This window comes from Miscanthus floridulus, chromosome 19 (assembly GCF_019320115.1).
Source record: "Miscanthus floridulus cultivar M001 chromosome 19, ASM1932011v1, whole genome shotgun sequence".
NCBI classification, from domain to species: Eukaryota; Viridiplantae; Streptophyta; class Magnoliopsida; order Poales; family Poaceae; genus Miscanthus; species Miscanthus floridulus.
This window is the reverse complement of record NC_089598.1, coordinates 111,354,216-111,379,012: the sequence shown is the minus strand read 5'-3', so window position 1 is coordinate 111,379,012 and position 24,797 is coordinate 111,354,216. Positions and strand designations below refer to the sequence as shown.

The following is a 24,797-nucleotide window of genomic DNA, read 5'->3' as shown; positions in this document are numbered from 1 at the left end:
AGTTGGAAATCACGAGATGAATCTTTTGAACTTAGTTGGTCCACGATTGGACAATATTTATCAAATAAGACGAAAGTGCTACTATTCATCGGGTTGAAATTTTTCTCAATCTAAACAAGGCCCAAAACGAAAACAAAGTTCGAAAACCCCAGCGAAGCCTTTCCGTCCGTTACCTTCCCCTCCTCCAGCTTTCCATCCTCATTCATCCTTACTGGCTGCTGCTCTCTGCTCACCCCACTCCCCTCAATCCCCTCCCCTCCCGTGGCATTGCGCCGCCTCGCCGCCGTCGCCGCCAAATCTGATCTAGGGTTTCATTCCATTCGCCGCCACCATATCTATCACCCAAAAAGCAAGCTAACCCGGCCGCATTCCCGTGCTGGGGAGGGAGGGGGGCAGATTCGATACGATTCGATTCCATTCCGTGCCAGCTGCTGCTGCGCGAGCTGCAGAGATTCCAGGAGGGGAGGGAGAAGGGAGGGAGGGTTTGGGGTCAGCTGGTGTCTGTGAGTGAGGTGACGCGGGAGCGGGATGGCGGCGCCGGGGCGGAGGACGGCGGACGTGTCCTCGTCCTCGCCGGCCCCCTCGCCGTCCCCGGCCGCCCCCTCCTCCACCGGCAGGCGCCTCCTGCGCACCCAGACCGTCGGCAACCTCGGCGAGTCCATCTTCGACAGCGAGGTCGTGCCCTCCTCGCTCGTCGAGATCGCGCCCATCCTCCGCGTCGCCAACGAGGTCGAGGCCACCAACCCGCGCGTCGCCTACCTCTGTAAGTTTTTGTTTTCTTGTGCTGTGGTAATTGTTCGCCGTCGATCCGATCCGATTTACTTGCTTGCTTGCTCCAGGTCGCTTCTACGCTTTCGAGAAGGCTCACCGTCTCGACCCGACTTCCAGTGGCCGTGGTGTTCGTCAGTTCAAGACCGCACTCCTGCAGAGGCTTGAGAGGGTCCGTAGTACTAGTACAACTCTTCCCCTCTTTTCCTCTTTTTACTGCTCATCCATCAATTACTCTTCACCACGCACAGCTATTTATTGTTCCACGCCACGCACTGCTGCAATGCCACTGCCACTGTGCCCGCTGCTTCCTACCAAGGCCTTTCCTTGCTTGTTTTCACTCTCATTATAACAAAATGTTAAAACTTGGCACATATTCTCATTCCCTATGTCCCTCCACAACTTGTGTGCTCATAATCCTGTGATGGCTGATGCCAAACAAAGGCTGACCTCTCGGCTTTACGCTTCTCCAGGAAAATGATCCCACGTTGAAGGGAAGGGTCCACAAGAGCGATGCTAGGGAGATGCAGCGCTTCTACCGCGAATACTACAAAAAATACATCCAGGCACTGCAAAATGCTGCTGATAAGGCTGACCGGTGAGCAATTCTCTTCCCGTGACGCCTCTTGCTTTGGGCGTGCCGCTCACTTGTTCCTCCTTCCTTCACGCTCTGCCTTTCTGTTTCCCCAGTGCACTGCTCACGAAGGCGTACCAAACGGCTGCTGTCTTGTTTGAGGTCTTGAGGGCAGTTAATGTTTCGCAGTCTGTTGAAGTCGATCAAGCGGTATGCCATTCACCTCTGTTGCTATGCTGATTTCTGTTCTCTTTCTTGACATTGGTACACCTTGTCTTGCACCTCTTTTATGGACTGTAACTGTGAATCCTGTTCGTGTGTTATTGCTGCACAGATTTTGGATACACACAATAAGGTCGAGGAAAAGAAAAAGTTGTTTTTACCTTACAACATTCTCCCGCTTGATCCTGAAAGTACTGGTCAAGCCATTATGCAACATCCAGAGGTTCTCGTCTATCATCTTTCTCGTTAACATTGTCCATCTTAAGAGCCAAACTACACCTTTTGCAGGCAAACCATTAATAATGTCTTGTTCCTCATAATTATGTAGATTCAAGCTGCTGTTTATGCTCTTCGCAATACTAGAGGTCTGCCATGGCCAAAGGACCAAGACAAGAAGCCTGATGACAAGAATACTGGTAAAGACCTTCTTGATTGGCTTCAGGCTATGTTTGGGTTTCAGGTAATTGTGTGAAACACTGGAACTTATTTGTTCCTGGCATTCTCTGTGATGTAGCGTGCTTTTCCCTTAAAAGTACGCTTAGAAGTTAGAATATACGTTCATCTAACTTAAGTCCCTTTTCAGAAAGACAACGTGTCCAACCAAAGGGAACATTTGATACTGTTGCTTGCAAATGTTCATATAAGGAAAATACCCAAGGCTGACCTACAACCAAAGGTACAAATTTCCTCTCTCTCTCTCTCTCTCTCTCTCTCTGTCTCTGTCTCTGTCTCTGTCTCTGTCTCTGTCTAGATCTTCTAGAGGAACCAGATGACCTTTCTTTTTTGAACCTGCCCCAATTTGCTTATTGATGGTATGTGGTGCTATGTTTTTTAGTTGGATGACAAAGCTCTGGATGATGTGATGAAGAAGCTATTTAAGAATTATAAGAAGTGGTGCAAGTACCTCGGCCGCAAAAGCAGTTTATGGTAGGTACAGAGGATCCATTATGAAATGTATATGAGTCACTTGGACTGATTTCCTAGAGCTGTGCTTAAACTCCTCTGTTTTGTTTAGTTGGTTGCAAATCATGGCATTTCAGCCTTAGAGCTACTACACTTGAAAGGACATATAGTACATCTCTTTGTTAAGTTACTGCTTCTCTAAACGTTTTGTCAAATTGATTTCTAGGCTGCCGACCATCCAGCAGGAAGTGCAGCAGCGTAAGCTTCTTTATATGGGCCTCTACCTGCTGATTTGGGGTGAGGCGGCTAACTTGAGATTCATGCCAGAGTGTATTTGTTACATCTACCATCATGTAAGATTGACTTGCATTCTTTTTCCAAATTAACTTTGATATGCTTGCAGTAGTGAAGATCATACCCTGAAATTCATGGCAAAAATATAGCAGTGTATGGCTTGCAAATTTTAATTTATATGAGGCTATTTTGCTTGGCGTAGATGGCTTTTGAACTCTACGGTATGCTGGCTGGAAATGTGAGCCCAATGACCGGTGAAAATGTTAAACCAGCATATGGTGGTGATGAAGAAGCCTTTTTGATGAAAGTCGTGACTCCAATATACAAAGTTATAGAGAAGGTATAACATGTGTTATTTTAAATACCTGAATGTTGTCTTACTTTCATTTCAATTTGATCACAGTTTATGGGAACTTAACAGGAAGCTGAAAGGAGCAAGACCATGAAATCAAAGCACTCGCATTGGAGAAACTATGATGATCTGAATGAGTACTTTTGGTAAGTGATGAGTTGATTGCACTGCTGTTTACAATCTTGTGCCCCAGATTTTAATGAAACCCAAATCATTACTGTATGGCTTGTCAGGTCAGTTGATTGTTTCCGGCTAGGATGGCCTATGAGAGCTGATGCTGACTTTTTCAAAACTCCGAAAGTTGCTTATCTGAATCTTTTGAATGGAGTAGGTTCTCTCAATAATATTGATATCCTCATACTTCTTTTCTGACATTGTGTAATTTAAATACGTTAATGTTTTCTCGTGATAGATAATATTACAATTGCTTAAGTACATACACATTGAACTTAAAATATTCTGATGTTCCTTTTCTTTTCTGGTGGATGCTCTAATTCTGGCAATTTTGTTCATTTGGTCTATAATATTACTGCAGATAGGTTTGATCTGTTCGTTTTACATTCATTTTGCCTTGTCTTTTACACTTCATAGCTTGGAATACAGATCCATGATCTGATGTAATCCTTAGTTTTTCCTTCAACTTAAAACAAGCAAAATAAAGACTCCCTGGACTATCAGTCTTATTGAAACCCATTTCTCTTGTCGTCATCCAGGAGAACAGATCTGCAGGCAATGTCCATTGGATGGGAAAAGTTAATTTTGTGGAGATACGTTCATTTTGGCACATATTCCGTAGTTTTGACAGGATGTGGATCTTCTTAATATTGTCCTTACAGGTTAGTTGCTCTTTTGTATGCACTTTCTATCTGTTACAGTTCCTTAAATACCTCTGTTAGACATTATCATCCCCTTAATTCAACATATTTGTGATGGTTATGATTTTCATATAGGCCATGATAATTATTGCTTGGAATGGTGGAACACCAGGTGATATCTTTGATGCTGGAGTATTTAAGAAGGTTTTGAGCATATTTATTACTGCTGCAATTTTGAAGTTGGGTCAAGGTATTTGACACTCCCATCATTCCCTCCATCTCCCTTTTACATATTTGCCATATCACTCCCCAATTATTTAGTTGGGATCTCAGTAGTTGCTACTTGTAAGCTCTACATGCCAATCTTGTTACAGTTTTTACTTTTATAGTGGTCTTTGTGAATTGTGCAAGCATCATGTACCTTATTAAGTTTTCCTGCTCATTGAAATCCCCTGAACCCTATATTGGCTAGGTGACTGGCATGAAGGCATGCACCTTAAAAAATAACTTCTTCTGGGGCTATTTTCTTATTGAAATTGGGGCTGTATGTTTAACATCATCGTTTTTTTGGAAATAATTATCATTTTCTTCCATTTGTGTTGGAATATAAGTGAATTGCGCACCTCTCCCCATCAGCTTAAGCTTTAGGGTTGAACTGGTCGGTGCATGCAACTCAATAATTTGCATATATGTGTCTTATGTTGAGGAAGGATTTAATTAATGCTAATGAATCTATCATGTGTGTGACAGCAATCCTAGACCTCGTATTTGGCTGGAAAGCAAGAAGAAGCATGTCATTTGCAGTCAAGCTGCGATATGTCTTGAAGTTAATATCTGCTGCTGCATGGGTTGTGATTTTACCTGTGACTTACGCGTACACTTGGGAGAATCCTACTGGTCTCGCAAGAACAATAAAAAGCTGGCTTGGTGATGGTCAGAATCAGCCATCTTTATATATATTGGCCATAGTGATATATATGGCACCAAACATACTTGCTTCTATGCTATTTCTTTTCCCATTTATGAGAAGATTTCTAGAGAGTTCAAATGTTAAGGTCATAACGATCATGATGTGGTGGTCTCAGGTAGCATTCCATCTCTAGTTTTCTGCCTGTTAATTAGATGGTCAAGATTCTTGATGCCTTCTTTTTTTAAAAGATTCTATGTTTGTCTGCAGCCTCGGTTATTTGTTGGCAGAGGGATGCATGAAGGTGCATTCTCCCTCTTCAAGTATGTTAAATTGTTAACCCATCTTCACATTATCTTGTCTCGTGTTACATCTTTTTCAATTACTGAACATTGTTGTCCTGACAGGTATACCATGTTCTGGATTATTCTTTTAGCAATGAAGTTGATAGTAAGCTTCTATATTGAGGTAACATTCATTTCTTGTATCATGTTCATTCCACCACTGTTGATGGATGCCGCATTTTGGTATCCTTGAACATGAAGTTTTCGCTCTTTACCTGTAGACTCATTATCAACAACAACAACAACAACAACAAAGCCTTTAAGTCCCAAACAAGTTGGGGTAGGCTAGAGTTGAAACCCATCAGAAGCAATCAAGGTTCAGGCACGTGAATAGCTATCTTCCAAGCACTCCTATCTAAGGCTAAGTCTTTGGGTATATTCCATCCTTTCAAGTCTCCTTTTATTGCCTCTACCCAAGTCAACTTCGGTCTTCCTCTGCCTCTCTTCACGTTACTATCGTGGCTTAGGATTTCACTACGCACCAGTGCCTCTGGAGGTCTCCGTTGCACATGTCCAAACCATCTCAACCGGTGTTGGACAAGCTTTTCTTCAATTGGCGCTACCCCTAATCTATCACGTATATCATCGTTCCGAACTCGATCCCTTCTTGTATGACCGCAAATCCAACGCAATATACGCATTTCCGCGACACTTAGCTGTTGAACATGTCATCTTTTCGTAGGCCAACATTCTGCACCATACAACATAGCAGGTCTAATCGCCGTCCTATAAAACTTGCCTTTTAGCTTCTGTGGTACCCTTTTGTCACATAGGACACCAGACGCTTGCTGCCACTTCATCCACCCTGCTTTGATTCTATGGCTAACATCTTCATCAATATCCCCGTCCCTCTGTAGCATTGATCCTAAATATCGAAATGTATCCTTCCTAGGCACTACTTGACCTTCCAAACTAACATCTTCCTCCTCCTGAGTAGTAGTGCCGAAGTCACATCTCATATACTCAGTTTTAGTTCTACTGAGTCTAAAACCTTTAGACTCCAAAGTCTCCCGCCATAACTCCAGTTTTTTATTCACTCCTGTCCGGCTTTCATCAACTAGCACTACATCGTCCGTGAAAAACATACACCAAGGGATGTCCCCTTGTATGTCCCTTGTGACCTCATCCATCACTAAAGCAAACAAATAAGGGCTCAAAGCTGACCCTTGATGTAGTCCTATCCTAATCGGGAAGTCATCCGTGTCTCCATCACTTGTTTGAACTCTAGTCACAACATTGTTGTACATGTCCTTAATGAGCCCGACGTACTTCGTTGGGACTTTATGTTTGTCCAAAGCCCACCACATAACATTCCTTGGTATTTTATCATAAGCCTTCTCCAAGTCAATAAAAACCATGTGTAGGTCTTTCTTCTTCTCCCTATACCGCTCCATAACTTGTCTTATTAAGAAAATGGCTTCCATGGTTGACCTTCCGGGCATGAAACCAAATTGGTTCATAGAGGCCCGCGTTATTGCTCTCAAGCGATGCTCGATAACTCTCTCCTATAGCTTCATAGTATGGCTCATCAACTTAATTCCCCGGTAATTCGTACAACTTTGAATATCTCCTTTATTTTTGTAGATCGGTACCAATATACTTCTCCTCCACTCATCAGGCATCTTGTTCGATCGAAAAATATGGTTGAACAGCTTGGTTAGCCATACTATAGCTATGTCCCCAAGGCATCTCCACATCTCGATTGGGATACCATCCGGTCCCATCGCCTTACCTCCTTTTATCCTTTTCAACGCCTCTCTGACCTCAGATTCTTGGATTCTCCGCACAAAGCGCCTATTGGTGTCATCAAAAGAGTCATCCAACTGAAAGGTTGTGTCCATATTCTCACCATTGAACAATTTGTCAAAATACTCTTGCCATCGATGTCGGATCTCATCCTCCTTCACCAAGAGATGCTCCCTTTCATCCTTAATGTACTTAACTTGGTTGAAGTCCCGTGTCTTTCTCTCACGAACCCTAGCCATCCTATAAATGTCCTTCTCTCCTTCCTTCGTACTCAAATGTTGGTAAAGATCCTCGTACGCTCTATCCTTTGCCACACTTACAGCTCGCTTTGCAGTCTTCTTTGCCACCTTGTACTTCTCTATGTTGTCCACACTCCTGTCATGGTACAAGCGTCTATAGCATTCTTTCTTCTACTTAATAGCCCTTTGGACTTCCTCGTTCCACCACCAAGTATCTTTAGCCTCGCGTCCACTTCCTTTGGTTACTCCACACACCTCTGAGGCCACCTTCCGAATGTTGGTTGCCATCTTGTCCCACATGTTGTTTATGTCGTCTTCTTCCTTCCAAGAGCCCTCTTTGATAACCCTTTCCCTAAATACCTCTGACGTCTCCCCTTTCAGTTTCCACCACTTTATTCTTTCAATCTTAGCTTGTTTATCCCAACGGGCACGCACCTGAAAACGAAAATCTGCCACCAAAAGCTTATGTTGAGAAACAACACACTCCCCTGGTATCACCTTGCAATCCAAGCATGCTCGTTTGTCCTTTCTTCTTGCGAGGACAAAGTCAATCTGGCTACAGTGTTGTCCGCTACTGAAGGTCACTAGATGAGATTCTCTCTTTCTAAAGAAAGTGTTGGCTATCATCAGGTCAAAAGCTACCGCGAAGTCCAGAACTTCCTCCCCCTCCTGATTCCTACTACCATACCCAAAACCTCCATGAACTGCCTCGAAACCTACGCTTGTAGTACCTACATGCCCATTAATATCTCCTCTTATAAAATGCTTCTCACTACTAGGTATAGCTCTAACCAGGCCATCTAAGTCTTCTCAGAACTGTCTCTTAGCACTCTCGTCGAGGCCTACTTGGGGGGCATACGCACTAATTACGTTCAAGACCATATCACCAACGACAAGCTTGACTAAGATAATTCTATCTCCTTGCCTTCTCACTCCCACCACACCATTCTTGAGGCTCTTATCAATCAAAACTCCTACTCCATTTCTATTCGCGACTGTCCCTGTGTACCAAAGCTTGAAACCTGTATTGTCCACCTCCTTCGCCTTCTGACCCTTCCATTTAGTCTCTTGAACGCATAAAATATTTACGCGCCTCCTAGTCGCGGTATCAACTAATTCTCTTAACTTACCTGTAAGTGACCCTACATTCCAACTACCTAAACGGATCCTAGTTGGTTCGACTAGCTTCCTTACCCTTCGCACCCGTCGACTCAGATGCGAAGACCCTTGCTCATTTTCACTACACCCGGGCGCCGATGTAGCGCGCCACTAAGGAAGCGACGACCCGATCCTTGGTCACTTGACACCATGCCCAGATCACGACACGGCGCGTCACGGGGGTGACGACCCGGCCCTTGCCCATTTAACACCATACCCGGGTTCCGATATGGCGCGTCGCTAAGAGGGTTACGCCCCAACGATTTTCTTTCGGGTTTCATCTCCATTAAAGTGGCTAAGTTTTTACATTGGCTCGCCACGCCTAACACAACCCTCCTCCTTTACCAGGGCTTGGGACCTGCTATCAAAGAACAAAAATAAATCGATAACTCTCACGGTTTGAGTATTGACCTTGACTGTTCTAGGTGTAATTTTTGTGGTTTTGGTAGTTGGAAAACAGATAATGTAGAAACAGTAAGTCCCATGTCATGTTGCTTGTGCATGGTAGTTTGTTGGCAAAATATGATTTGACTGCACAACTCCATGAAGGCATATGGTTTTGCATGAACTTTGGGTTACCGAATTCATGTTTGGATTTCTTCAGTCACAAGTTAAGTTGCCGACCAGAAGCTATTCCCTGATCAGATGTATCGAATGTTAGACGCATAAATAAGAATGAACACATAGTTTGTACATGTGGAAAAAGCGATTGCCATGCGGAATGATTGGAGATCTATTGTCCATTCGTTTGGGATTCAAAGAGAACTAGGCCTTCTAAGCTCTCCATGGCTGCTGATTATTCATCTTGTGTTACTGTCCTGTTGCAGATCAAACCTCTGGTACAGCCAACCAAAGATATAATGAGAGAACCTATCAGGACATTCCAGTGGCACGAGTTTTTCCCTCATGGTATTTGTCATGAAATCCCTATTTTACATTTTTTATAACTTTTTTGGCTTCTTATTTAGGTTTAATTTGCAGGAACTAACAATATTGGTGTTGTTATATCACTCTGGGCTCCAATAATCCTGGTATGTCTTGATCCGTCTTGTTGCTCATAAGAAGGAAGTCTTTCTATTAGTTTGGGTTTAATTAGTTAAAATACAGGTATATTTCATGGACACCCAAATTTGGTATGCACTGTTCTCTACTCTGATTGGTGGCATCTACGGGGCTTATCGTCGTCTTGGTGAGGTTGGTAAAATATTTTAGTATCTTGCGTATTTTTAATGCACCTTTCTTTGGCCTTCGAAACAGTTTCCTTGTCCAATAAACTGAATTGTGTCTAGTAGCAATCAGAAAATTAGTCCTAGGATTGTGTTCCCCCCTTCCTATTTTTAAGCAACCGTTTCTAGTTTTTTTTCCATATTGGTAGCATCAATAAAAATGTTGTTATTTTTTATTCCGTTTTCTTTACCCAATTCTGCTTGTTTTATGATGCCTCTTTACTTTATTATATATTTCTCTAGTATTGTGGAGCATAATTTATCATGATCGATGGGACTCACATTAGACTCCTTTCGTGGTTCAGATACGGACATTAGGAATGTTGAGATCTCGCTTTGAATCCTTGCCTGAGGCCTTCAATGATCGCTTGATTCCTTCTGATGCAAATAAGAGTAAAGGTCTTCGTGCTGTTTTTTCAAGTAGACCCAAGGTAATTTGTTTCTATTGTAAGACTGGGCATTATGAGTAGATCATTGGCAGTTCAATAGAGTATATATATCTATTTGATCTGACACAGTTTTGGTTTTTAGGCTCCTGGTGACGAAAGAGAGAGAGAGAAAAGAGCTGCAAGGTTTGCTCAAATGTGGAACGTTATTATTACAAGTTTCCGTGAAGAAGACCTCATAGACAATAGGGAGATGGATCTGCTACTGGTTCCATACTGTAAAGACCGTGAACTTGATATATTCCAATGGCCGCCTTTCCTACTTGCTAGCAAGGTTGCTCATCTTGCTCTTTCTGTAATTTCTCTACGTACTATATTTGTGGATTCAGCAGTTTATTGTTTATCTGTTGGATTGTAGATCCCAATAGCACTGGATATGGCAGCAGACAGTGGTGGAAAAGACCGTGATCTGACGAAGAGGATAAAATCAGATCCATACTTTTCCTTTGCTATCAGAGAATGCTATGCTTTATTCAAGAACATCATCAATACCTTAGTGTTTGGTCAGCGGGAGAAAGAGTATGTCTTCTCTTACCAAGCTTATTATTTATTAGGGAAATATGGGCCCCATTGTTGGTACTTGTTAGGCCAGGGCTCGATTTTGTAGATTACATGGTGGTTCTTCGTCTCTGGACTGGAAGCAATATGGCACTAAACCTAAAATAGTACCAATTCTGCTCTGAACACACCATCCCAAATTAAGGGCTCAAAACATAAGTGATGCATTCTAGTGTGAAAGGATGAAGATATGATAAACTGAAACTCTGGCCTTGAGTCTTCAATTATCATGCATGCAGCTTTTAGTGTATTTGTGGAGTTACTCTATTGAAGTCACCGTCCATTTTAGTGAGGTAGTTCCTTGAAGCTTCCACATACCTTATTCTCATATGATATAGGTCCATTTTGAATGGGTAATAGTTTCAAGATGCTGAAACTGGAAATAGTTGATTGATCTGAATTGGAGGGTGGGATTATCACAAGGGATGGAAGGAGGGTGGGGGTTTTCTAGAAAAAAAAGTTATTTTGTATATTTAACCCTTGGTGTGTAACATCTGTTTGATTGAAGTTCCTTTAAACCGCTTGGATTTTCCTTCTGAATAACCATGTGATGCCTATTTCAGTGTCCTAGCTCAGATTTTCACAGTTGTGGATCAGCATATAGAAGATGAAACTCTGATAAAGGATCTCAATATGAGGAACCTTCCTGCACTGAGCAAGAAGTTTGTTGAATTACTTGAATTACTGGTATAAATCTTGTCATCGTTGTTTTAGGTCATGTTCATGGTGGATACCTCCTAACTGTATCTATTTCTTGAGTGCAGCAAAAAAATAAGGAGGAAGACTTGGGTCAGGTAGTCATTTTGTTCCAAGATATGCTTGAGGTGGTCACAAGGGATATAATGGAGGAGCAGGATCAGCTCAGCACGTGAGTAGCTTAGTTTCCTTCTGTTACAGTACTTGATATTCTTCTTCGGATATTAACATGCATGGCATGCCACTTATGCAGATCTGCTTGCATTCTTTGTCATAGTTATCATGTTCTTTCTTTTTGTTTGTTAGTAACAAAAACTAAAGCTGGAGTTCTATTTTGTTTCTACATACAACTTGGTGATTTGTCTAGTTACCTTTTGCGATGGTATTTAGTGATTATGGAACTGATTGCCTACTATACTGAAATGTTGTGGTAGCTTGTGTTATATTTTTTATTATTTTTCTTCCAGACTGTTGGATTCCATACATGGTGCCCATAGTAGAAAACATGAAGGAATTACACCGCTAGATCAGCAAGACCAGTTGTTTGCTAAAGCTATTAAGTTCCCTGTGGAGGAATCAAATGCATGGACTGAAAAGGTCTGATTTTCATCCCCATCCTTTATATATGGGGATTCTGATATGATGCTTATATATTTTCTTTCTGTTGCTGCAATGACATAAACTTTATGCTTGTTTCAGATAAAGAGGCTTCATCTTCTGTTAACTGTGAAGGAGTCTGCTATGGATGTTCCTACTAATCTTGATGCTAGGCGGCGGATATCGTTCTTTGCAAATTCTCTATTTATGGATATGCCCAATGCTCCAAAAGTTCGGAACATGTTGCCCTTCTCGTAAGTTTTTAATGCTGATTATCTGTTTATGTTGTATTATGCACTAATTTAGCGCTCCTGAAACCTTCTTGGTAGTCCTAGATATGTCATGTTATAATTTGCTCAATGTGCAGTCATTTTGTTGGCAATTCTCATGTAAATAACGTAGTTGGTTATTTACTATTCCCTCCTTTCCAAACTGTAGGTCATTTTAATTTTGATCTAAATTGAACTAGTCTAACTTTGACCAAGTTTATAGGAGAATGGATCAACATCTATCACATCAAAGTAGTTTTGTTAAATCAAACTTGAAATATGCAATGATAATACATATATTTGGTTTTGTAAATGTTAACATATTTGTCAATAAACTTGTTGAAAGTCAGAGAGGTTTGACTTAGGACAAAACTAAAACGGCTTACAATTTGGAACACAGGGAGTATTTGCTTCAGTTTTATCTGTTTGAAATGCTGATGCTGTCCTCCTTATTAGTTCTTTTATCAAAAAGAATCCTGCCGTATCTGGAAAGATTTCATTTTATTGTTTATTTGTTTGAACTACAGTGTGCTTGGCTATTCATTTTGTTTGAGCAACATGTATTACATTCTTGTCTTGCATAAGTTTGTTTTTGCATACTTTTCCACAAAACTTGTTGGCAAGCCACTTTTGCAAGATGCATGTTTGATTTAGTCTTTTGCTTGAGTTTCTTATTTCATTACTTCAACTATTTCTATATTGCAGTATCTTGACTCCTTATTACAAGGAAGATGTTCTGTTCTCATTACAAAATCTGGAAGAGCCAAATGAGGATGGAGTTTCCATTCTTTTCTACTTACAAAAAATTTACCCAGGTTATTATTTTCTCACTTTCTTACCATTTACTTGAACTGATATTCATGCAAATTTTTTGGGTTTGCCCTCTGTCCACTGAAACTGACTTTTTTGTGTACTAACCTCATTGAAGATGAATGGAAAAATTTCCTCGAAAGGGTGGGCTGCAAGAATGAAGAGGAACTCCGTGAAGATGAAGAACTGGAAGAGAAGCTTCGTCTTTGGGCGTCATATAGGGGGCAGACATTAACAAGAACTGGTATAGTGTATCTCCTGCATGGCTGCACTTATATCTTCTCTCAAGGAACATCTTAAACTATGTATGGTGTCTTTATTTTTGTCATTGTTGCTCTTGTGTATGCAGTAAGAGGGATGATGTACTATCGAAAAGCTTTGGAGCTTCAGGCTTTTCTTGATATGGCCAAAGATGATGGTATTTCTAATAGCAGTCTATGCTGTGGTTCTGAACTGTTGTTCTGAATGTGGACTTAGTGACATATGTGATAACTTCTGTTCTTGTCTCATTAGATCTTATGGAAGGCTACAGAGCAATGGAAGTAATGTCTGAGGACTCACAATTAATGACTCAATGCAAGGCTATAGCTGACATGAAGTTTACATATGTTGTCTCATGCCAACAATATGGAATTCAGAAGCGTTCTAATGAGCCTTGCGCGCATGATATTTTGGGACTAATGACGGAGTGAGTTTCTTTGAGAACTTCTGAATAAATCCTGTTATAGGAGTAAATTGCAAATATTCTCCATTTTTTGAAGTTTATGCTCAAATCTGAAAAGAACACAAGCTGGTTGCTTTTGCTTGCAACCTACTTAGTATGCTTATTGGGTTAGAACAGTCTAGATTTGGAACTGTTAGTAGTTAGCGATGGATTAACAGTTAATTTCAATATTTGCTTATCTGCCCTACTTTTAGCAATGTGTTGGCCAAGTTCACTCTTTATTTTTGTACTCCCTCTGTTCCAATTTATAGTTCACTTTACCTTTTTCCTAAGTCAAACTTTTCTAACTTTAACCAAATTTATAGAAAAATGCATCATCATCTATGATATCAAATTAGGTTCATTAAATTCTCTTGATAATGCATTTATTTGAACTTTTAGATTTTAAAATATTTTTTTTCTAAAAACTTGGTCAAAGATAGAGAAGTTTGACTTAGGATTAAGCTAACATGAACTTTTTTTTAATGATTGTCATTCATCCAATAACTGTAGGTGTTAGTAATGTAACGGGATGATGCAAATTGTTCAGGACACATTACTACTTACTACTGTCAATGGTTTAGTTTATTTGCCGCCCATAAGTGATGTGTTATGTGATGGTATTGGAGTAACAGAAGTGGCAATTTTTTGGCAGATATCCATCACTTCGGGTCGCCTATATTGATGAAGTTGAAGCGCCCAGCCAAGATAGAAACAAGAAGATTGAAAAGGTTTACTACTCTGTATTAGTGAAGGCTTCTGTTACAAAACCTAATGAGCCTGGTCAGAGCCTTGATCAGGTATTGAAAAACTACACTGTTAATTTAGTATGTACTTGTGTGACATTATTCTGCTTTATCATGGTTGATGCTTTGACCAATTATTCTTACTTTACTGAAACTGCAATGTGATGCACTGGAATTGATGAAGAAAGAATGCTGAGGAAGATGATATAGGCATGTCAAGGAGATTATCTTGGATGTGACATACTTATTTTTTAGTTCCTAACACCTTCTGTAGATTAGCAGCTGAAGAATGTCATGGTTCATTTTCTTTATCTAGGTTGTCCATTGCTAGAAGTGTCTGGTTACGTAAATCCTTTGAACTTTACTTGTTTTTATTGTGTTTGTGTTGGGATCATTCTGAGCTGAAGAAAGTCATGGTTCATTTTCTTTATCTAGGTTGTCCATTGCTAGAAGTGCCTGGTTACGTAAATCCTTTGAACTTTACTTGTTTTTATTGTCTTTGTGTTGGGATCATTCTGTGTTTAATTTGGAATAGTTCAAAATCTTTCTGACGACTCATCCAATTTATAGTATCCACAGCCTCAGTTGTGCAAATTGTATTAGACTTATGCGCCACATATCTTCTCTGTGTAGGTCATCTACAAGATAAAACTACCAGGTAATGCCATTTTAGGTGAAGGAAAGCCAGAAAATCAGAACCATGCAATAATATTCACCCGAGGCGAATGTCTCCAAACTATAGATATGAATCAGGTACAGCTTCGTGCACTGGTAGGTTTTAAGAATTGTTTTGTCTATTTCGTGCCTTTGGTTATGTTGAGTTGTATTGGCAGGAGCACTATATGGAGGAGGCTTTGAAAATGAGAAATCTGCTGCAAGAGTTTGAGAAGAAACATGATGGAGTGAGATATCCATCAATACTTGGAGTCAGAGAACACATATTTACGGGCAGGTAATATGCCATGTTTCATATATTTAAGGTTAAAATTAAACTAAGACCATCTGACCTCTGATTTTTCTGTAGTTTCTATGTTTTCCTATCATGATTAAATGTTGCGAAATTTCTGCAGTGTGTCATCCCTTGCATGGTTCATGTCAAATCAGGAAACTAGTTTTGTGACAATTGGACAACGAGTGCTTGCCAATCCGTTGAGGTATGCATCTTGGTTTATTTCATTTTACATTCATGGTGTAGCGATGCATTGTCTATTGGTTCTACTTTTGTCAATCTTTGGATTGTGTGAATCGTCCTCTCATTTGTTTTGTTCTTCGGAATGTTACTATTCTAAGATGTTGGCTTTGTCATTTTTTTTCCCTGAACCTTCTTTATTCAGGGTTCGGTTTCATTATGGTCATCCTGATGTCTTCGATCGCCTTTTCCACGTTACGAGGGGTGGTGTGAGTAAAGCATCCAAAATTATCAATCTTAGTGAGGACATATTTGCAGGTACTTTTTTTTTGCTGTTGCTGCTCAACATTTGTAAATGTGGAACTGTTATGATAATATTGTGGCTGCTTATGGTGCAGGATTCAATTCCACATTGCGTGAAGGCAATGTTACTCACCATGAATACATGCAAGTTGGCAAGGGAAGGGATGTGGGTCTCAATCAAATCTCTCTGTTTGAGGCAAAGATAGCAAATGGCAATGGCGAACAGACGCTGAGCCGTGACATCTACCGGCTAGGTCATCGCTTTGATTTCTTCAGGATGCTGTCTTGTTACTACACAACAATTGGTTTCTACTTCAGTACAATGGTATTTTTCTGACCTGAATTGTTAGCCGTTCTTGTTCATTCATTGGTTAGCACTTAACCTATCTTGCATTTTTCTTTGGACTTGTTTGGTGTTTAACCCTTAACGTTTCTGTTATTTCTGTATGGACTTAGATTACAGTATGGACTGTATATGTTTTCCTCTACGGGCGGCTATATCTTGTACTTAGTGGACTTGATGAAGCACTGGCTACTGGAAGGAGGTTTGTGCACAATGCACCTCTCCAGGTTGCGCTTGCATCAGAGTCTTTTGTGCAACTTGGGTTTTTGATGGCGCTACCCATGATGATGGAAATCGGTTTGGAGAGAGGATTCAGAACTGCATTGAGTGACTTTATACTGATGCAACTTCAGTTGGCCTCTGTTTTCTTCACATTCTCATTGGGAACAAAAACTCACTACTACGGAAGGACGTTACTCCATGGAGGAGCTGAATACAGAGCCACTGGACGTGGGTTTGTGGTGTTCCATGCCAAATTTGCTGACAACTATCGACTTTATTCCCGTAGCCATTTTGTCAAGGGCATCGAGCTGATGATTCTACTAGTTGTGTATGAAATATTTGGTCAGTCACATAGAGGGGCTATAACTTACATCTTCATCACCATATCCATGTGGTTCATGGTGGGCGCTTGGCTCTTTGCACCATTCCTGTTCAATCCTTCTGGATTTGAGTGGCAGAAGATTGTGGATGACTGGACTGATTGGCACAAGTGGATCAGCAATCGTGGAGGTATTGGTGTAGCACCAGAGAAAAGCTGGGAGTCATGGTGGGAAAAAGAGCAAGAGCCCCTTCGATACTCTGGGAAGCGTGGTACTATAGTTGAAATACTGCTTGCATTGCGTTTCTTTATCTACCAATATGGACTTGTGTATCATCTGAATATAACAAAGAAGATAACCAAGGATAACCAGAGTGTGCTGGTAATTTACTTGTCTTATTTCACATTGGGTTAGTTTCATCAGCTTTGAAGGGCGGGCCTGGTGCAAGCGGTAGAGTCTTACCGCCTGTGACCGGAAGGTCCCGGGTTCGAGTCGCGGTCTTCTCGCATTGCACAGGCGAGGGTAAGGCTTGCCACTGACACCCTTCCCCAGACCCCGCACAGAGCGGGAGCTCTTTGCATTGGGTACGCCCTTTTTTTTTTTAGTTTCATCAGCTTTATGCTGGTGCAGTCTTTCTAACTACTGCTCCTTTCCAGGTTTATTGCTTCTCATGGGTTGTAATTTTTGTCATTTTACTTGTTATGAAGGTAATTTTTTCTACAATCATCTCTTGTGTTCATGGTTCCTAGGGAAGAGTATTCATCAATGGTTTGGTTCTTTTTTTTTTTGATAGGATCAATGGTTTGGTTCTGGTAGTGCCTAATCTAGTAAAAAAAGATTCCATTCTGACTGATATAATTTAGCATTTTTTTTTCTTAATCTAAACAATATATAATTAGGTTGCACAGCTCTAGAAATGCTATAATCGTAGTAAGATTCTTTTTTTTTTGTTTCGTTAAGAGGCACCAATGGTTAACCACTCTCTCTAGCTGGATCACTCAGTTGTATTTTCTTGTGCAGACTGTATCAGTGGGCAGGAGAAGGTTCAGTGCAGAGTTCCAGCTAGTGTTCCGGTTGATCAAGGGTCTCATATTTATAACTTTTACAGCCATCGTGGTAATCCTAATAGCAATCCCTGGCATGACGGTTCTGGACATCTTTGTTTGCATCCTTGCTTTCATGCCCACTGGATGGGGTTTGCTCCTGGTTAGTTGTTGAACATGTCTTATAATAATCTCTCCCTCGCTCCTTATGATTCCATGGTGACTGAACTATTTACTTAATTATTCTTGGTCGTGTTGTGTTGCAGATTGCCCAAGCTATCAGGCCTGTGATTCAAAAGATCGGGCTGTGGGGGTCGATCAAGGCTCTTGCCCGGGGCTACGAGATCCTAATGGGGCTTCTCCTGTTCACGCCCATTGCCTTCCTTGCCTGGTTCCCGTTCGTGTCCGAATTCCAGACCAGGATGCTGTTCAACCAGGCCTTTAGCAGAGGTCTGCAGATCTCCCGTATCCTCGGAGGACACAAGAAAGACCGAGGGACCCGGAACAAGGAGTAGGGCTGCTGATTGAAGGTTATGGCGGACACCGGTAGTCATGTCCGTCCTGGAACAATCTTTTGTATCTATCAGGTTCAGAGAGTAGGGCTGCGGGGAGCACGATGCAGTAGGCTGCCTAGCTAGCTAGTATATGTAAAGCCGTATGTGTGTTGCACCTAGTACCAGTAGTATGTAAATCTGTGGCTCTGTGCATGCTGAGGTTTGCTACGGTCTTGTGGATCGGAGGCACCTGAGATTTGCTAGTGCAATGGCCAGTATCTGATATATTAAATCATGCATGACAGGCGTCATATCTGAGCTGATGTTGATTGTGTCTAGCTGGGGTTGAGCCCCAAGCTGTTCATGCTGACAAGTGAGAATGATTACTCGAGTATGTATCTGGGTCCTGGGATGAGGACAACCAGAAAAATGGAAGCAAAATACTCCTGCACGTATTTGGTTGCCTGGGTGGCATGGCCGATTGAGGTTGGCAATGCCTGTGTGCTGTGGTTGATAATTGATTGCTGACCAAGTAACAATATCGAGCGAACTACTAACACGGAACAGAGAGGCAAAGCCCATGACCATGATACCAGATGATGACACGGGTGGCTCCCAACTTCAACATCCACCAATTTTTTAATGTATGTATGTACATGTGGAGCCTTAACATAAGACAACGTTGATGTATATAAGTGCCGTATGCATGGGTGACGTAGAATTTTAGAAGGCTGGGACTCCACCTACAAACCCTGTTCGCTTGAACTTTATCGGCCTGGTTTATAGTCATAGTATAGTATTTTTCTCTCACAATAAATCAGCATCAGCTGACTTATTAGCAGTATAAATCATCAGCCGAACAACTCTTAGCAACATTAAAAAAAGGATCGCTCTTGTAAAAATATTAGAATACACTGTCTGAGAAAATGGTGAACGTAGTTGATCAGTGGATGTAGCAACACCGAGTCAAATGTATTTTGTTCAAGTGATATGAGTTTATCATCTCTGGATCTAGTAATATAAATAAGGACAAAAATACAAATAGTTAATACTGTTGGGTGGGAGCAGCAAAGCAAAAGAATTGAACTGGCCTGGAGTAACCAGCTTGGCGCATGAGACGGAACGGAAGCGTCTGGAAACGAGTAGCCAGCAGTCCTACAGCTACAGCTATAGGTAGGATAGCATGCACCACAAGTCCACAGCGGCAAAAGGTAGATTCAATTTTCGATAGTAAGATCTTTGTACTCCTACTCCTACTGGTCGTTAATTAATTAAACACAAGCAAATAATTACACCTATAAACTCTGTACTTTATATTGCATAGTATTCTATTTATATTATTCATAAGCTAGAGTTATATTCCTTCTGGTATGCAGCTAGAATTACGTTTTTTCAGCAGGGAGCAGGGAGAAAGATGGGACGATCCGTCCTAACAGTACACCAGCATGAATGAATCGGCCCTTGTTCGCTTGAACTTATCAGCCGTACTATTTCAACGAAATAACAGTGTTTTTCTCTCATAACAAACATTAGCCGTTTTTTTTTCAGCCAGCCGAACAGGGCCTAGTTGTCGATGGTACAAGCATCAGGCAGTCATGGTACTCTTGTGTTCATGTGGTGTGCACTCAACTAGCTAGCAGGTCTAGGTCTAGGTGTGCTTTGCTTTGTTGGCAACGAAATTAGGGAGGGAGATCTTTTCTTTCGGGCGATTTGTAGTGGGGACACGTGGAGGAGGTGAGGTGGCGGAAAAGGGCACGGGAAAAGTCACCAACCAACTGCTGCTATGCTGTGGTGTGTGGTTTGGTGTGTTACCCACTCACGATCACGCTAATCGCTCGCTTCTTCAGATGTATGTAGCTTGTGGCGGACATCATCGCAGTCGCCCCTAGGATATTGTTATTTTATATTATATCCACATGACAGGAGATGCGTCATGTCCTCTCCAATTCGATACTCCCTCCTACCAGTAGTACTTTAATAATAATATATATAGGGTGCTTGATATTTTGCACCACTTATTTTTGTTTTATTTCCTTTTCAAGGAAGTGGAAACATGTTCACCTACACAATTAATTGCATATATAATACGTAACTCGATAATTCACTCGTTGCGCTGCCTGTTCCTCCTCTTGTGACAGCGGGCGTGCGTAGCGGCGCATGTGAGGGCGCCGCAGCCAAGAGTGAGGAGGAAGGGAGCGCGCAGTGGGCAGAACGGCCAGCGGCGAGGTCGTCACCACTGACGGAGCGGTGGCCGAGGCTACGGCAGGTTAGGGTTTCATGGTCGGTGGGCTTAGCAGGGGCCCATGGTGTCGGATGGCCCAGTGGTGATGCCGGGTTGAGGGGCGATGAGCGAGGCAGCAATGGCGCCGCCGAGTGGGCGGAGGGAGATAACCAGATGGACGGTGTCGGTGGGTGGGGGAGGGCGGGGAGGGTGAGGAGTTGTCGAAGAACTTCTCGATTGGGATTAGAGAAGCGCAAGATATATACTATAATCAGGACAATATCCAATTACTTAGAACTGGAGTTACAAATATCTGAATGAGATCTTCGGAAGCAACTGGAACTATCAAAAGTCCGGTTAAACAGACTATAATCAGGACAATATCCGATTCCGTTTGTATCTGCCACATTTGTTTAATCTAAGTTTTTTTTAAAAAAAAAGTATCTTGTTGATTTTTAGATTGCAAGAAACTGAAGGTTCCAAGCCAATTGCAGTTTGACAACTAGGAATTTAGCTTATGGATCTGTTTGTTGCAGCTGCGACTGTGACTGCAAGTGTCCTTAGTGGGGCACTGTAGCGCTGCTTTAGTGATCCCATCCTATCAGTTTCGCGTGGCTAGATCTATTTACGAGCCATCCGATCCAGCCCGATCGGTTAAAAAAAGATTCATTTAATGCATGGAGTCCTAATTTGTAATCCGAGACAACTATGGTACTGTGCAAACTAAAGGTTGTAACCTTTTGAACAAAAACCAACTAAACCCAACCTGAAATAAGAAATGGCATCACTGCCGCTCGGACGTCCGAACAAATTAGATCCGTTGAACGCTTCGTCTATCCGTAAAAGTTATTTTCATATGTGCCCTGTTAATTACTCATATCCATAAAAATTATCTTTCTGTGTGACCCATTAATTATTATTTTTAATTCCACGTCGTGAACACTCGTACGATCGCATGTTCCACTTTTCCTACCTCCACGAGGGAATGGCGTCACCGACCTCTCTTGTTAGACGTTATATAGATTATTTTTTTTGTCGCCCAACTAATATTGCAACATCCAACTATGGATCTTGCATGAAAATAAAACACATGTACACACAGGACCGCCAGCGCCTGCTCACGAAACACTTGCAACATGAAAGCATTTTCTGTAACATATGTCTGAAGCAGATGAAACATTGGAACATACGCTTGCAATGTATGTGTTTATCAACTGCAACATATGCAACATCCAAATAAAATCACTTGCAACATATGTCTGAAGTAAATGAAACATTCTAAATAGATACTTGCAACATACGTGTATAGCCATTACAACAATGCGATATCCAGATCTACTTTTGCAACATCCGTATCGCGCACACAGGGACCGCCTTCTCCTGTTGGGACCGCATGCGCCTACTCATGAAACACTTGCAACATGAAAACACTTCCTGCAACATACGTCTGAAGCAAATGGAATATTTTGAACATACTCTTGCAATATATGTGTATAGCTACTGCAACATATGCAACATTCAAATAAAACACTTGCAACGTACGTCTGAAGTAGATGAAACATTTTGAATAGACACTCGCAACATATGTGTATGTCAATTGCAACATATGCAATATTCATATTTTTTTTACAACATCCATATAGAATACTTACAACATATATCTGGAACATCTGAAACACGCCGACACAATCTTTCGGAGGTGCTCATAGGGGTAGGGTTTGCGTACGTATGCTCATAGGGATGAGTGTGCGTGCGCGTTGAATGTCTGCGTCTGTACTGGTGTATTTCGCAAAAAAAAATATTTACAACATACGCTTTTAGTGTAACATGGGCGGGCGCGCGCGATGAACTGGCGCGGTGGAGGCGGCCCTGCGAGACGGCCATAGCAGGCGAGGCGCGTGACGGCTGGGGCGATCCGTGTTGGCTGGAGCGAGCAACGACGCAGGTGGGCAGGGCATGTCGATTACGTCATCTTCTGGTTTACATGTCACGTTTTCACGTTCTAAACTTCTGATGAGGCCTCCGTACATACGTGAACTTCTGATGAAACATCCGTACATATGTGTATATGCACATATCTGTCTTAGCCGGGACGCGCAGAGCAGTCCGTCCGGGCACCTAAAACAAATCAACCCGGTGGCTTCAGGATTTAAAAAACGCGTGCGCACGGAGCGTTATGTCGTTTCCTAGCATTACCGCATAAGGAACACATGAGAAATAACCCAACCCAACCGTCGCGTTTCCCATCTGGTGGGTGGTTTGGCGAAAATATATACTCACTCAGCAAATAGAAGATGCGTCAGGTAAAGAAACATTCATCCCTATAGATCGTCATTTCAAATGGGCTAACATGACAAATGAGCATGTTTGCTTATGTGGTATGATATGTTTCAGTTTCAGGAATCAAAGTAGGACAACAGTGATGCTACGGTGACTTGTTTGAAAAAGAATCATCACGAGTCCAAGAAACCAGTTTGATGCGGGAGGACAGTTATCATCCTAGACCCAAAGAAAGTTTGTTCCTCGGATGGCGGAGATGGAGATGGTGGGAAAGACTCTCATTCTTCTTCTATGCAAAAAGTGTTGCAAGCATCCTCGGTTGGAAGGGTGGCAGCATACCCTGGCCACCATAATGGATGGATTCTTCCATTCCATTCCATTCTTTCCTTGTTCATATGTATGAGTCGGGGGATGCTAGGATTTCCCCCCTTCACATATGGTGGCCTTACTATGGTTTTCCGGTCGGCCATCACAGGGCTGCATAACGAAGGTGCCAGTGAGAGTGATACCGGCAAAAGCCCATCGGATGAGTTTAGTTCAGAACTTCAGATCGCATGGGCAATGTTCAGACCACAACCCCTACCAACTGCATAGTTGTCAAGGAGCCACTTGGGCCAGTTCAGACGCCAGAGTCAGGTCCGAGTATTGAGCTGAAACCGAGCACCAGCTCGGTCTTCATGAGAGTGAAGCCGAGCAGCAGCAGAGACCAACTGGTAAGGGGATTTGTGTCATATAAAAGATGTAAAAGTCGAATAACCCAACCCAACGAGATATTTGTCTGCAGCTAATTTGACTGAAGATTGATTGATCCTGAACCGTAGATTCAAGTGGCACACAGCCCTTGTTCCAGTGTGCCTGCCATTTTTTGTTGCCTGCAAAAGAGAGGTAGAGAGATTGGCCGTGTATGTGTACTACTATTGTTTCCTGCTTGCAGTTTAATGTAAGATGCTGCAGGCTGGTGCTGTTGCCTAGTGTAGACTGAAGAGAGGTTCTGCAGGGATGTGCTGATCTCTGGCCTGTTACGTTGTTGTATAAGGAAACCAGATTTTGTTGAACTCTGCTGTTCAAAGTTAACTAATTCCTAATGGAAACTGATTTATGAATGAATATGGCAATGCTGTATGATTTGACAAGTTGCATTGTGTCCTGTAAGATCATTTTGGTGTTGAACACTGCAGACTAGGTTAGGTCTTTCGAAGCAAACTTGTGCCGGGGGCACTAAAGCCATTAACCTCAGGTCTGGGTGTGCTATTATATGTTTTATGCAAAGCACACATTTTGGATGTTGGCTCCCTCATATCCTTTGGATGTACGTGCTACTCTCTCTGTCCCTAAATAATCGTCGTTTTTTTTTGTTTCCATGCCGTAAGTTTGACTACGCTCTATGCGCTTGAATTTATCAGCCATGCTACATTGTTTTTCTCTCAGAACAAATCAGCTTTAGCCGGCTTATCAGCCGCATAAACTATGAGCAAAAACCATCAGATTTCTAGAAAATATGTACAGCATTTGTATTTCCAAATATATTTATTAATGATATTAATTATGTATCATATATATTATTTTTTATATAAATAAATCAAAGTTATTTATGGGGAAGCAACAACTACAGTTATTTGGGGATCGAGGGAGCAGTAACCCTCGCATTGTCCTGCACTCCTGCAGCTACTTTGAATGTTTAATCTGAGTAGCAATGTGCGCCGTGAGCACGTGATCTCTGAAGAAAGTTTCTTCTGACTCTGAATTGTGGCACGCACACGCGTTGGGTGGAGAAAGGCTACCGCTGGAGTAGAAGTACAGGGTACATGGATGAGTTGAAAGATTTCTAGTCTCACCTGTCTTAACAATGCAATTACAGGTCAGGCAACCAAATATATAATAATCTTACTAAAGCGACAGATCACGGAATAGAACAGTAATACTATTTTCTGGTGAAGAAAGGAGAATAAGCAAGCAGAGTGCATTTAAGCTTCTTCTTGTCCAAGTTGTGCAAACTCGCCCGCACACGGCCACGGCCCTTCCGGTTATATTTATTTATCAGGACAGAAAAAAACAACAACAACAGTGGA

At 41.8% G+C, this 24,797-nt stretch overlaps 1 protein-coding gene across 1 annotated transcript; it reads left to right on the top strand.

Annotated features, from left to right (window-relative positions):
- The first annotated feature begins 186 nt into the window (after positions 1-186).
- LOC136527155 (callose synthase 3-like) lies at positions 187-18,564 on the top strand. Its single transcript, XM_066519774.1, has 41 exons — positions 187-763; positions 840-940; positions 1,242-1,366; positions 1,459-1,552; positions 1,677-1,787; positions 1,893-2,024; positions 2,148-2,240; positions 2,400-2,491; positions 2,694-2,820; positions 2,964-3,101; positions 3,183-3,259; positions 3,347-3,440; positions 3,827-3,949; positions 4,064-4,178; positions 4,679-5,013; positions 5,106-5,158; positions 5,243-5,303; positions 9,150-9,231; positions 9,304-9,353; positions 9,430-9,516; positions 9,854-9,979; positions 10,080-10,268; positions 10,353-10,513; positions 11,116-11,239; positions 11,317-11,420; positions 11,716-11,845; positions 11,948-12,099; positions 12,820-12,929; positions 13,043-13,168; positions 13,274-13,342; positions 13,438-13,612; positions 14,283-14,427; positions 15,007-15,126; positions 15,207-15,325; positions 15,444-15,527; positions 15,708-15,820; positions 15,901-16,130; positions 16,262-17,071; positions 17,347-17,397; positions 17,711-17,896; positions 18,000-18,564. Exons 1-41 carry the CDS (start codon positions 529-531, stop codon positions 18,246-18,248), a joined length of 5,898 nt encoding a protein of 1,965 aa, XP_066375871.1. The 5' UTR covers positions 187-528; the 3' UTR covers positions 18,249-18,564.
- The last annotated feature ends 6,233 nt before the right edge of the window (positions 18,565-24,797 follow it).